Raw genomic sequence first — 15,226 nt, 5'->3', positions numbered from 1 at the left:
AAAACCTCAAGATCTGCAGTTTGCAAGTCAGAGGCCCAGGAATGCTAATGCAGTAGTTAAAGTCTGAGTCTCAATGCTTAAGAACCCTGAGAGCCATTGGTAAATGCCAGGAACAATCTCAGACAGACAGGCAGAGAGTGAATTTTCTCTCACTCAGCCTATTTTGTATTCAGTCCTTTAAAGGATTAGATGAGGCCAACCCACATTAGGATGGGGCAATCCATTTTACTCAGTTTACTGATTCAACTGTTAATTTATCCAAAATCATCATCACAGGCGCACCCAGAATAATGTTTAATTAGCTATCTGGGCACTATGTTGCGTAGTTAGGTTGACGTATAAAGTTAGCCATGATAGCTGCATTTTAAATTTTCAGCCTCTTTTGCATGTATATGTTTAATTTTTCAAAATTCTAAAAACAAAACAACACAAAACTAAAAGTGATACTGTTGAAACATAATAACAATTTAGAAATGTATCAAGGAGTCATCCATCTCTATGTATTTATTCAAGTTTAGAAGAAGCCAGTAAGTTAGTTCCAGAGAAAGGGGACTACTTGGTTCATGGAGATCTGAAGAAAATTTTTTGATACTCATATTTCTTGAGGCTTTTTATATGGGCCTTGTTCTATAATAGAAAATTAATATATTCATAAAGTATATACTTTAGTCTATTTCACTGACTCTATTAATACTGAATGTATGATTTAAAATTAATAATGTAATAAAGAATTTTAGCATTTCAGGATAGTAGTCGAAGTTTTATAAGATTGCACAAGAAAATAACAAGTAAGAGGTTTCATTCTTAAAATGAAATTGTGAATTAAAAACAGTGTTTTAAAATGTGTGTTTAATTATGTGTAGAATTACTGTTTAAAATGGTGCTCTAACTTAACAGAATAAAGAGCATATATATCATGGCAGAAACTAAAACACATATGAATAAGATAATCTAATAACTGATTTTAACATATGAATTACTAAAATAATACATTTTTGTAAATATTTTATTTTGTAACTAAGGTTTAATAAATTTAGACAACATACTTACTCATGAAATTACTCATGTAATTCTATTAATATTTCAACTTCTCCTGGACATCACCTTCTGTCCAGACACCATGACTTTTAATACTGAGTGTTCCTTGAAATTTTTAAATTGAATATAAACAATTCAGATAAATTAATATAAATATTTTATAAAAATACACAAAACGTGTACTACTTAAAAATAAAGATTATATTTATAAACTATAACTGCTTTCAATATTATGTTTTGTTGATAATATTTTTAGAAAAAGAAAAATATAAAAAGTTTAAACTATATTCTAGATTGTGTCTTTGAGCATGAATATCTTACCTAAATTATTTATGTCCCAATGTGCGTATTTATTTTCATGATTTTAGTGGCTGAAAATAATGCTATTGCACATTAATTAGCCTAACAAAATTAACAAGGTGAAAACATCAGCTCTTTCCACAAGTTTTGCCAAATTAGGGCTTGTAATAAATCAATTCTCAATCTTCCCACTTACCTATGTTTTTCAATCTTTCCTAATGTTCCCTCTCATTAAAAGTATCTTCTTCTTTTTCCTCCTCTTAGAAAAAAGTACTAGTAATGCAAGACTATATGTTCAACAATATTTGTTATAAAATAGCTTGAAAAATATTTGTAAAATTTAGACATTACAATAATGTTATTGATATATTTTAAAGATGTAATTTATGTAAAGGAAGTTTTATATTATTTGATAATATATTACATGAGAACACACTGTTTTAAAAAAGAGGAACTATTTGGTTTAGAATATGTTGAGATTCTAGCTATTTAAAAGAATCTCTTTTTCATTTTTACAGTTTAATGGGTACAGCAAACAATTTCAAATGGGATGAATATCATAGTAGAAAAGTGAAATGTGGTTTATAGTTCCAGAGCAGTCATGTCTACTTTAATCCACAGACTTTATTGCATCAGCATTCCTGGGTCTCTACAGAGCCAGGAAAGGCATCCCTAAGGAAAAAAATTTAAAGTGAGATGTGATCAATATTTACTAGGGGAAAATTCAGAGAAGAGGAAGGATGTTAAAGGGTGAGAGAAATATATGCCAACATCAGGTATATAAGCTGGAACAGCTCTCAGAAATGAATAAAATGAAATAAGGCAAAACAATCGGTTTATATAGCATGCCTAGTTAAAGTGGCAAATATGGCAGTGTTACATCCTGGGGTGAAGACAAGACTGTGGATGATGTACAAATAATGCTACAGAGTCCAGACAATTAGAATAACAATACAATTAAAGATTCTTTTTTAAAAGAGAATAGAATCTCCATAGTAGAGCAGCCTGATTAGTAAACACACATGCCCACATACACACATACACCGTTTACCCAGTGTAACACAAATTTGCATGAGACTAACCGTGGTCTGTAAGACTGAAGTCATGGTTTTCATGCACTGTGCCTTTTTGATTTTTAAACTGGAATAATATGGCCAGATTTGTGATATAGATAAAACTTCTTTAGTGCGAGAAACTGGAGTAGAGCAAGAGAGGAGGCAGGCTTCAATTAAGAGCTCATTGTAGTGGTCTCACTAAGATAAGATAGAAAACAAAGTAAGGATGCTACTATACAGATGGAAGCAGATAGATGAGTCAGGAAGATATTTCAGAAAAGAAAAGCTGCAGATGGTTATTTTAATATTAGAGTTAAAAACAAAGGAGGAATAAAATGTGAATTCCAATTTTTTTATTTTAGCTAACAAAAACCCCCAGATTTAATAGTCAACTAACAGGTGGAATGTGGAAACAAAGAAATAGGTAGAACCAAGATGTAACAAAAATTGTGAAGTATATAATTGAAAACAACATAGCAGGTATAGGCTAGTTAAGGCTCAAGTTTCAAAACAGTTATGTTTGCAAACATATGAAGATTTTTTTCCAATGTAAAATTTCTGTTAGTATTTGATTCATTTTATCTGTTTTCAATACCATATGAACAGCCTTCTGCATTAAGAAGTTAATTACTAAAATGAGTATGTATCAGAAGAAAGACAACTTATGAAAAAAATCCTATTTTTATTAAATTATTTACCTGGCCAGAGGAAAAGCCCCATATAGTTGATATCACTTGAAATTTCTAATGAACATAAAATGCCAATTTTGAAAAAGAGAACACTGTATTTGAAAGAGTACCCTCCCAAGAGACTGATATACAAGATTAAAACCCTCTCTCTCTGATTGAACTCTCTAATTATAGAAACTGTGCATCTACAAACAATATACTGTTAGGAGGTAAACCACTTTTAAAATCATATTTTTCCTAGACTTTTCAGCATTGTAAGTTTAGAAATTCTTCCTATCATTTTTTTGAGTTTAGTGATTTTCAATGTAATGAAGAGTGTATTAATATTTTACACTCAAGATCTAGGTTAATAAACTTTTTTATTGTTAATGTATTAGAGATTTAAACCTTAGTAACATTCTATTCAAAAATATTTCTTAAACATTGTGTTTTGAAAAAAGGATATATTCATTTTTATCATATTTTAAATTTGATCACTCTGATGTATAAATATAATTACTGAAAAATTTTGAGAATGATAAAACTGAAATGTGTAGTTTCCCCACAGTGAAAATGAAGATAACCATTGCAATCATTGTTCCAGTGATGTTATGTGGAGACAACTTGATTTGTGCCAAATTATTTTTTTCTGTAATAACAATGCATCTATTTATAGAATTCTTTTTTTTTCTACTTTTCTAAAGCTTCACACTGACCAAGACAAAGGAGATGGAAATTTAAAATACATATTAACAGGAGATGGGGCTGGCAGTATATTTGTTATAGATGAAAATACAGGAGATATTCATGCTGCAAAGAAATTAGACAGAGAAGAAAAATCCCTGTACATCCTTCGTGCCAAGGCTATAGACAGGAAGACTGGGCGGCAGGTGGAACCCGAATCTGAATTTATCATTAAAATCCATGATATCAATGACAATGAACCAAAATTCACAAGAGACTTATACACTGCCAGTGTTCCTGAGATGTCTGGAGTAGGTAGGTATATGTTAATTCATGTAAACTAACTTTTTTTACTTATTTGCTAAGGTAATATTGTACACATTTAGTTGTAATATGGGCCTCTTTCAGGATAAGAACTATAACTAAAAACTATTGTTTCACATTAGCTATCTCTGTTTTAAATGTTTCCAATGGTATGTATTTTCAAGTGTCCTGCTATGTTGTAACTGACATCTAAAATGATTAGTACTGAGAACAATTATTCCATTGTATTTCAACCATTTTCACCTCAACTCGACTGCCATTCAAGTTGAGTATATTTTTGTCTTAAATGAAAGGAATACAAATAGTATCAGTAGTGTGGGAGAGTTTTGCTTGCATTCTTTTGCATAATAACAACTAATGCTTTTGCATTTGACAAATTTCTTTTGATCGTCTCATTTGATCACTGAAACAACATAATGTTGTAGGTGAGGGAAATACAACTTCAAATCCCCATTCTGTTAATTAGGAACCCCAGGTTCAGAAAGATTAAGCAACTGAATTAAGATCAAATGACTTGGTAGCATAACAACATTTCAAGTCTTTTTTCTTGTATGTCATTTAAGTTACTATCATGCAAACTGAAAATAATTGTTTCATTTTTAAGTCTGCCCATAATTTTAAATACCATTTATTATGCATTGCTTTTTAATCTGTATATCTGACTACATTAAACTTATTTTTATAAAAACTTTAAATTTGTTAATAAAAGCTAACTTTAAATTCATAACATAGTTCTAAAATAACATCAAAAATAAGCTTACTATAACATCTGAACTATGCAACCGATATTTTGATCTTATGTATTTGAATGTTATATAAAAATCAGCTTTAAGTTTATGATTTTGACATTATTATAATTAACATATTTCACTCTAAAATGATTTTATGAGGAAAATAAAGTTATATCTATCTTTACTGAGTGATTGATATAAAAATGTGTCTTAACTTTTTGCCATGTTGTCAGAAGAACAGTTTGTTAATAAAGTTATAATTTCCTCTAACATCAAATGAAATCTCATCTGTCTGAGAAACTGAGTTCTACTGCCTTTGTGTGCATTCATTTCAGTAATATGAAAGGGACTTACTAAATTAAACAGCAGCCCTATAAAATCATAAGAACTTGGATGAAATAAGTGCAGTTGTGTTCTCTTAAATAATTTTAAATACCTATTGTCTTGGTACAGTTCCATGGAAAGTACTAGACTGGTCCAAGAAGGTCAACCAGTGATGCATTATCTGCATCATGATTCCTTTTTTGGGATCACATCTGAGATGGAGATGCATTTAAAAATTATACTCTCCAGTTCAACCTCCCATTAATGAACATTCTAATACAGTTTGGTATTCTGGTTAACACCCTTTGATTAAAAAAAACACATTAATTTTTTATTGTATATATGTTATTTTGCCAGACACTTTAATGCTTAACACACAAACTTTCACTTTTCCTTCTCTAAAATGGTGTGATATACTTACAGGAGTAAAACAGTATGACCGAAATGACAGAGATATTTAACTATAATATATTTTGATAATAATTTATTTAAATTTGTATAACTTCAAATTTTCAAAGCATTACCTCATTTTAAAAATCACAGTATTTGTTAGATACTATTGCTATTTAAACTAAATAATCTGGGCTTTTTCCTATATTATTTTGTGTATTTAATGTAATGTCATCCCTACAAGGGTGGGCAACAGTAGGTTTACAGTTATAATAAAAATAAGTAATACAATAAATAATAATAACATAATAAACTCCATTTTGTGTACTTACAATTGTAAACTTACTTTGGCGACCCCTGTAAACCTAATTCAAATAGGTTTTCTCTCACCTGAAATACAAATACAGTCTAGATTCTATTAGTACTTATCACGTACAAAATAAGGACTGGAATAAGCAAGTCTATATTTTATTTTTTTAAAAACCTTCTCTTGCTCAATGCCTGTAATAAAATATAGAATGTACAACTTTATGCATAGAAGAGGACTTGTTTCTAATCTTGTCCAAAATACCCTCCTTATAAAGCAATCCATACTTCATTTATACAAGATTTAAATCGTGGCTAGTACAATTTCTGATAATTGCAAGCATTATGACCATTGCCAATCGCATTTCCTCCATTTCTACAATTACAAAAAAAATTTTAAAAAATTGGGCAGCAGTGTGGCTCTGGTTGCAGTTTTTGGTACTAATAAATAAAGATAAGAACTACAGGGAAGTCTTGGTCTTATTTATAGAGGATAGCGACTATTCTTCATTGCCAATATTAACATCACAGCATTACTTGCATCTTCCTTGGCCCACCCATAGACTATATGTATACCTATCTTTAAATATATAAAATATTCACATGTAGAAGACACACTTGATTTTCCATGTATTTTAATAAATAAGTAAAAATGAGCCCAAAAGAGTTAAACTGACTTGCTCCACAATACACAGAGACAGTTCATTACTATACTAATGTTTTTTTTAAAGGTTGAGCCTTGGCAAATGTTCCTCAGTGGATTGAGCATTGATCTGTGAACAGAAGAGTTGCTGGTTCTATTCCCGGTTAGGGCACATGCCTGGGTTGTGGGCCAAGTCTCCAGGTGGCAGTGTGCAAGAGGCAAACAGTTGATATTTTCTCTCACACATCAATGTTCCTCTCCCTCTATTTCTCCCTCCCTCAAATAAATAAATAAATAAATATTTTTAAAAAAAGTTTGATAAATGAAATAATGAGATAAATATAATGCTTTGCTATTTTTCTCCACTGTAAAGTCATTATGCTTAGACAATGAAACATAATTCAAAAAACTTCTAATTTTATTATAGTCTTAGTAATTCCTCAAAAGCTTCATTTTTCTTATTTAATTCTTTTAATTAGAATGTCCCCCTATTTCAGTAAAATTAAAATAAAGAGTAGAAATCTACAAATAAGAGTAGAAATGGAGGATGGAACTGCATTTCACAGTAAGATTTTCTCATTTTTTTTTTATGTTACTCTCCTACCTGATTAAAAAAAAACTCATCATTTTGCAGATGTGATTTTCTCTTCTTTTTCTTATACAATTAACCACTTACAGAAGGAAAATAAAAAGTGATTCTTAGCAACTCTGTCAGACTATGTGTAAACCACATAGTGACAGTTAAATCCCATATGTAATCAATTCATAAAGAATGCCTCTGTAAATAAAGTAATACACAATGGTTTTATTTTAATATTATTTTTAGCATATTAATGATTTTGATTTAAATCAAAGAGTTAACAAACTATTAACTATTAACTTTGGGAGTAAATAGACTCTAATGACAAAAACATAAAATTTATTTTATACTTTACCCTTCTTTCCAATGTCATCCTCTGACATTCTGTATAATGGTCTCTTCTTCCTGTTTATTTTTCTCAGTATATTTGTCTTTCCTTTTTCTCTCTCACCAACTTGTCTCTTTGCTTTTTCCCTCTACTCATGTTTCTCTCAAAATCATATGCCATATTTCATTTTAATTATCAGAATCATGTGCTCCCCCTTTTAGTTGAAATCCAGTAATTCCAAGTAAGTCTTGAATTCTGAAACAAATTATCATCTTCTGATCAGAATACATAATCTGATAATATATGAAGACATAAAATGAAAAATTAGGTATGTCCTAATTCTGGAACGTAGAGGTCACCAGCATGAATTGGCTATGTAACATGTACCATAATATCCATAACACCAGACAGGCCATTTAGTAAAGTATTTAGAATGAAGTTTCTTCCCTCAGACTGGTGAGGTTGAATCCCATCCTTATCATCTCCTAGGTATGTGATTGTTAGCCACCTTTAAATGCCCCAATACCTAGTGCTATGTTTATTATTAGGATAAGGTAATATTACAAATCAAGTGCTGAGAACTCTGCACATTGTAATGGTGAAGGGATCACTTTGCTTTGGTCTAGCTAAGACTTTAGTGCATCAGTGGATATTTTCTACATAATAAAAGAGTACATCTGGGATTGACTGAGTTGTAGTATATCTTCTCACAGGACATGTCAATTCCGTTGCAGGTGAGGAAACAGAGGCCTCTAGAAGAAGAACTAAGTTTCTCATCTTTTCTAATTAATTTTGAGAATACAAAGGTCTTGCTGAAATTATCATATTGAACATATTGGTGGGAAACGGACTGTTAGTTTAATCTTAATATACAACTTGTTATTTTTCTGAATTTGCACTTACACATACATGTAGAATTTGAAAACATCCACTACAACTCAGACAAGATATGAGTGTGCAATATATGTGGGGTATTAAAATATATGACAAAGCTCTGTCTTAAAAAATATTAAAATCTATGCAAGAATGAGTCAAACATTTGAAAAATTATATGCAGTATACTGTAAAATGTCATATAAACTCATTTTTCCCAAGATAGGCTTCAGTTAATAGTAGTTTTACAATTTTGCCTTGGCTCTTTAGAAGGAGCTACTGAAATATAAGAAAAGTTTATCAACATAGTGTATTATGTTTAGCTCCTGAAGCTACCTTTTTAACAACTTTTAAAAATCTTTTATTTCTTTCTGCTGCGTAGTATCCCACTGTGTATATGTACCATAATTTTTTGATCCAATCATCTACTGATGGACATTTAGGTTGCTTCCAACACTTGGCTATTGTAAATTGTGCTGCTATGAACATTGGGGTGCATAGGCAGAAAGAAAAAAAGAACTACTAAACTTCGCGACAGCATGGATGGAACTGGAGAGCATCATGCTAAGCGAAATAAGTCAGGGGGCGAAAGACAAATACCATATGATCTCACCTATAAGCGGAACCTAACCAACAATGCAAAGATGCAAGGAAAATATGACCAGCAACACTGAAAGGAAAAGAAATCAACAGAGACAAGAGGGAAGGGGGGGCAGGGTAAGGGAAGGGAAGGGGAAAGTCAAGGAACATATAGCAAGGACTCATGGACAAAACCAAAGGGGAAGAGCTGAGGGAGGGAAGGAGGGAGGGGGAAAGGGAAAGTGGTGGGGGGGGAGGCAGAGACAAATGTATTTAAAAAGTAAATAAATTTTAAAAAAATCTTTTAAAGAAGATTATTTGTGATAAAGTTTAAAGAAAATAATTGAAATTTTATACAATAAAATTAAACAGAGATTAATGTTAAATTATAATATTGCATTTTACAGTATTATACATTTTTCACAGTAAAGGAAATGTCTACCGATTTATATATGTGCAGAAAATAATAATACGTAGCTTATCAATAGGTATAATTGAATGTGACTGTTACATTTTAAAGGGGAGGCAACAACACTTAATAATCACATATATATAGTTTATAAAAATATTGCAGGTCAATTTTATGTCATTTTGTTTGTTTTATTAAAAAGGACATCTCCATTTTTCATTCTATTATAATACACAGTTAATTTACCAGAGTAAAAACCAGCATTTGTCTAATTGTATTAGTCTTCATGATATTACATGTTTTTGATTTTAGATAGCACAAACCATGAATGCAAGGAGTATTTAAATTTAAAAAAGAATTAAAGACAAAAGTGAGAGGTGTTTTTTTTTCAAGCAGCGTCATTTAAACAGATTTCTTCAAATGGTCTAACACATCACACTACCAGTAGTAATTTTTCAAAAAGATAGTTTCTAATTCAGAAGTATTTTAGTGTCTTTGTTTGGGTGGGGATTCATATAGGTACATCAGTTACACAAGTGACTGCGACAGATGCAGATGATGCCAACTACGGAAATAGTGCCAAAGTGGTCTACAGCATATTGCAAGGACAGCCCTATTTCTCAGTGGACCCAGAATCAGGTAACAGAATTTAATTTGGCCCCTTTCTCATTACATAATGCATCTGGATGCACACTTAATTTGCATATTTTCTGTACTTCAAATGCTAGCTTTTCAGTATATGTTTCTACTTATTCCCTACAGTTATTACATGTAAATAACAAATTTCCTGTAATGTATAGAGATTATTTGAAGCATCAGCTTTTGGACTAGTTTTTGAGTTTAAATTTATAACACTAGATACAAAATTTCACAGGTATTCAGTCTAATGAACACAACAAACTAATGAACTAACTAGAAACAGAAACATAGTTACATGGAACTGACTGACAGCTGCCAGAGGAGAAGGGAAGACTGGAGGAAAGATGGTGGAAGGATTAACCAAAGAACATCTATGCGTGATCCACGGACATGGACAACGATATGGAGATGGGCTGGGGGAGGGGACAGCATGGGTCTCAGTAGAGGTGGGTGAAGGGAGAAAAAGCAGGGACAACTGTAATACCATTAACAGCATAAATTTTTAAAAACTACAGAAATTCAGCTTTTTATGTGTCATAGGAAATACTCAAACCTAAAGAATGGAACAATGATCAAAATGAAGTTTATTTGATGAGTTTTGAAGTTCATTTCTTTATTCATCAAAAGATAATCAAGTTGATTTAGAAAGACTCATTTCCAGAATAACCAATGGAAACATTCTTTCTGTCCTGTCAATTATGCTAAATTGGTTAAAAATTGAAACGCATATTTTGGCACACCAACATTTTCTCTCTTTGTTATGATTAACTTCTGTAAAATGGACATTGCTCAGCTTAAATTTAAAAATCAGTGATTCAATTATAAAACATTTCTCTACTTTCCCAAAAGGCATTATAAAAACTGCATTACCGGACATGAGCCGAGAAAACAGGGAGCAGTACCAAGTGGTTATACAAGCAAAGGACATGGGCGGCCAGATGGGAGGCCTTTCTGGGACCACCACAGTGAACATCACGCTGACCGACGTCAACAACAACCCTCCTCGATTTCCCCAGAGTAAGAAAGGTCTCAGTGGTTTCATGACCGAAGGCTTATCCAACACACGACCAACAGAGGCTAATATTTGCACTAGTGGTTTCACTTCATGTTTATGCATAAAGGCAAACCTACAACACTTGTTTCTACAAAATATGATTTCCCACAAATTGAAAGCCATTGCAATCATTTTTATCAGTGAATAGGTAGTGAGAGGAAACACGCAAATCATTGTCTTCTGCTGCATTTAAAGGAGTAGTAAAGTTTTCCAGGCTACCTTTCACAACCTTCACTATGACCAACTTCTTCTTTTTCTTTTCTTTCTCCTTGTTAGGAGTGTGGACTCTCAATTCTGACTCCCTGGCTTCAAATCTCATGTCTGTGATTTGCCTTGCCTCAGTTCTTTTGTCTGAACATAAGAATTATAATTCTTTATTTAATCAATTCTGAAGCACAGACTTGGCGCTTTAACAGTCTCTGAAATCAGAGACTGTATTAAAATCAATGCATGTTGCTTCAGTTGGCGGCACTTTTCATTTCCTTAGAGGCCCACAGAGTTATGGTATGCCTTGGTTGTGATGGCATCTGAGACATGTCCAAGTTTGCTGGTATCTGCTACCTACTTGTGAAGGTTAAACCTGTCAGTGCTCTTTCAATAAACTCCGTTTTGTATGCCATGAAATCCTACAAAAAGAGATGCCCATACTCTGCTGAAAATATCTCCATCTTGCAATAAATAAACATAGAGAGGTCCCTGTCTTAAAATGTTCAAGTAAGGAGTTCAAATTTAAATGCATGACATGGATTCCAATACAGTAAAACATTTTCTTAGGCTAATCAAGTTTAAGATATTGGATGATTCAGCTTTGGATGGTGGACTTAAACGTATGATGAAAGTTAAAAAATAAAATTTTCTAAGAATGAGAATAATAAGGATAATTAACATAAATCTAAACTTTGTTTTCAGTTTCCATAAATGTAAACCAAAAGAGTATAATTTAATGAATTATCAAATGGTTTGACATTCTATAATTCTATGATCAATTATAAAGTTAGCAAATGGTTTGGAACTACAACAACAACCAAGAACTATCCCTGAGTTAAGCATGTTAAAGACATAATCCCATGCAATCTTCATAACAAACCTATGAGTCCACTGCTACCATTATCAGTCTGATTCTATAGATGTGGAAATCAAGGATTAGAGAATTTAACTGATTGGCGCAGTGATGGAAGTTGGAATCCAGGCAGTTGTATTTAGCAGTTTCTCTTCTTCACCACCAAGCACACTGAAAAGAGAACAGACTTTGAAGTCAGAGAGCCTTTGTTCTGTTCTCTGCTGTCCCCAATTTTATAGGATGGTTTCCTTCAGCCCTATCCCTGAGGCTGATATACCTACCTTCGTCCTATGAAAACTAATGTTACAATTAAATGAGTTAACATAGATGGTTTTGGCCCTATATAGAATTTAGCACATATTAAATGTTTAAAAATTTTCTTTGATATGTTTTGTAATTATTGAATACATAGTCAGAAACTATATAAAATGCTTTCAAGGATAGCACAATTCAAAATAGTGGTTGGCTAGAACTGTAAGAAAAAGAGACATTCATACCCCACTTAAAGATATTAACATGTAATATAAAAAAATATATATAAGTGAATTTTCTATCTCTGATTTAGAATATAAAAACTAATGCTTAAGAAGCAGCTTATCTAGAGCTTTTGACATTGTCATACACATTTTTATATGTATAAATTATTTAAAAGATTTATTTGGTTTTTGCCCTAGGCCAAAGTTCTGGATTCTAATATTAGGCCTACCATCAATTATCTAAATAACCTTGGGATATTCACTCAGTCTTTCTGGAACTCATATTTCTCATTTACAAAATGAGAGTGCTCTGCCTTTATAAATTATTTTTCCTACTTAATAAATCTATAATTTTTGACAGCTTAAAATTTAATATAATGAAAAACGCTCCCAATTTAAAATTAATTTATTTCAGTAGAAAAGGCAAAGGAAATAAAGGATTTTTGTTATCAAAGACAAAATGTTCAAAAGAGCTCCGGTTTAATTTTCAGGCACGTATCAATTTAATTCTCCCGAGTCTGTGCCTCTGGGAACCCACCTTGGGAGGATAAAAGCCAATGACCCTGATGTGGGGGAAAATGCTGAGATGGAATACCGCATTGCCGAAGGCGAAGGCGCTGACATGTTCGATGTCCTCACTGACAAGGATACACAGGAAGGGATTATAACTGTCAAACAGGTTTCTTTTTACTGTCTTCATTTTTTCCTTGCGCACTTTATGGTTGATTTTTGCTTTCCAGTGAAGGGAAGAAAAGCCTAGGATTTATTTTCCCATCCTTTACATGCTGTCTACCCTTCATGTAAGTGGGAGTAGTTGTGATTTCACTTCAAGTAAGTTAAGCACCTTCATCATTGACACTTGAAAAGTTGTAAAAAAACTCAACAGCTTTAGCCTATAGAATACAGCAATCAAACCAGGGTTAGATAACCTATAAAGTACTAGTTTAATGTTTAGCCACAGGTGAAAAATAGGCATGCAGTCATCACTATATTTCATATACTTTTTAGCATATTTAAATGTTTAAATGTGATATTCTATTCAAGGTAATAAAACCTGAAAATGCTATGAGTTTTATGTTGGATTTCTTGATTTTTAATGTAGTGTGGGAGAATATTTTGAAGCTTTATATAAAGTAATCCAGTTAAGTATCAATTACTCTCTCTTATCCTGATTGTTTGCTTTCATCTATTTATTGCTTTCTAGTATTCAGATTAATAAAATATTTTTTATAATACCAGTTTCAGAAATGTGGAGCCTACGGACTAATATGAATAGTTTGATAAATCTCTGTTCTATATTTCCTCTCATTTTAACTTTGTATAATTTTAGTTATAATAGCAATAATAATAATAAATAACCTATATATACATTAGATTATAAACCTGTGACCACCAAAATGTGAAACGTATTACTAAGTGGGAATCAATATTAATATGTTACTATAATATTCAGTTACTTCCTGTGAATAAGCACAAGGCATAACAATATTTACTAATTTATGTGATATATCTATGCAGTAATAATTGGGAAAGTTATTTAAGGATTAAGAGCACTGGTTATTAAATACTGAAGTTGTCTTCCATTGTTATGCCTGCTATATTATATTAATTTTTCTTATTTTATTTAACTGCAGAATTTAGATTTTGAAAACAAAATGCTGTACACTTTAAGAGTGGATGCAAGTAACACACACCCAGATCCACGATTTCTACACCTGGGACCTTTCAAAGACACAGCTGTGGTCAAAATATCTGTGGAGGATATCGATGAGCCTCCTGTGTTTAGTAAAATTTCTTACTTGATAGAGGTAGATGAAGACGTAAAGGAGGGCAGCATCATTGGACAAGTTACGGCATATGACCCAGATGCAATGAACAATTTAATAAAGTAAGTATTTTGAGAAAATTTAAGTGTGCAGAAAAATAATAATCTCATCATTTACAAGCTATGTGAAAAAATTTATATTATACAATGTAATTTGTACAAATTGATCAAGTACATATATTTTCACAGCAGAAACTCAGCTGGACTGTCTTCTAAGTGCTGTGCATATATTTATTATCTAATATAACTCATCACTTTTCAAGATAGATCTTATTATGCCTTTCTAAAGAGGAGAAGTCTAGGGCACTCAGCATTTAAATACCTTGCCAAATAATTTGTAAGTGTCAAAGCTGGATTTGAAAATCAGGCTGTCAGTCTTTAGAGTCTGTGATTTTTAATCCCTTAGCTCATGTGATTCTATCTCATTGTACCTCTTGGATAAAAATAGTTCAAATAATAAGTGATCAAAAATAGGTTTAAAAAATTGTTCTTCTAGAAATTCTATGAAGAGATTTCTTGGAAATTGTTGGAATATCTTCTTCTGTTAACAGTCACTAGGGCGTACCATATATAAAACTTTGGAGAATCAATGTCAATGATATGCTAATAATAACAAAATTAATAAAGAAAGTAATATTTAAGACATTCAAAAGTATTAAAATTAATAGTGTTGTGTAGTAGAGTGTAATGCTTTCACAAAATTTGAATATTTTATTAAACATTTCAAAGCTTTCTATATACCAGAAATTTAAATGATTCTTACACATGGTGCTTAAGGGGACTCTAATTAATAAAAGATGTGGAGGATGAGTGAATGAAAAGGGTAAATATGTCAAAGACACAGAGTGCTGAAAGCCTGATAAATGACACATTATATGTTAATGTGTGGCTAGAAAAATGAATAAAATTCTTTGTTAAAATTTAATTTTTTTTAATTAAA

At 31.6% G+C, this 15,226-nt stretch overlaps 1 protein-coding gene across 3 annotated transcripts in view; it reads left to right on the top strand.

Moving 5' to 3' along the window:
- CDH9 (cadherin 9) overlaps positions 1-15,226 on the top strand; it is a 71,011-nt gene that overhangs the window by 31,930 nt on the left and 23,855 nt on the right. For 2 of the 3 annotated variants that reach the window (XM_054584001.1, XM_054584000.1), the window contains exons 2-6: positions 3,766-4,060; positions 9,752-9,871; positions 10,721-10,888; positions 12,953-13,140; positions 14,096-14,349. In XM_054584001.1, coding sequence (XP_054439976.1) covers positions 3,766-4,060; positions 9,752-9,871; positions 10,721-10,888; positions 12,953-13,140; positions 14,096-14,349 — 1,025 coding nt within the window. The remainder of the gene's footprint in view (positions 1-3,765; positions 4,061-9,751; positions 9,872-10,720; positions 10,889-12,952; positions 13,141-14,095; positions 14,350-15,226) is intronic. The other variant, XM_054584002.1, reaches the window with a different exon arrangement.

The sequence above is a fragment of the Pteronotus mesoamericanus genome, unplaced genomic scaffold (assembly GCF_021234165.1).
Source record: "Pteronotus mesoamericanus isolate MK-2021 breed Mesoamerican mustached bat unplaced genomic scaffold, CSHL_Meso_final contig_75, whole genome shotgun sequence".
NCBI lineage: Eukaryota > Metazoa > Chordata > Mammalia > Chiroptera > Mormoopidae > Pteronotus > Pteronotus mesoamericanus.
Note: the sequence above shows the minus strand (reverse complement) of the source record. Positions and strands in the feature narration are given on the sequence as shown.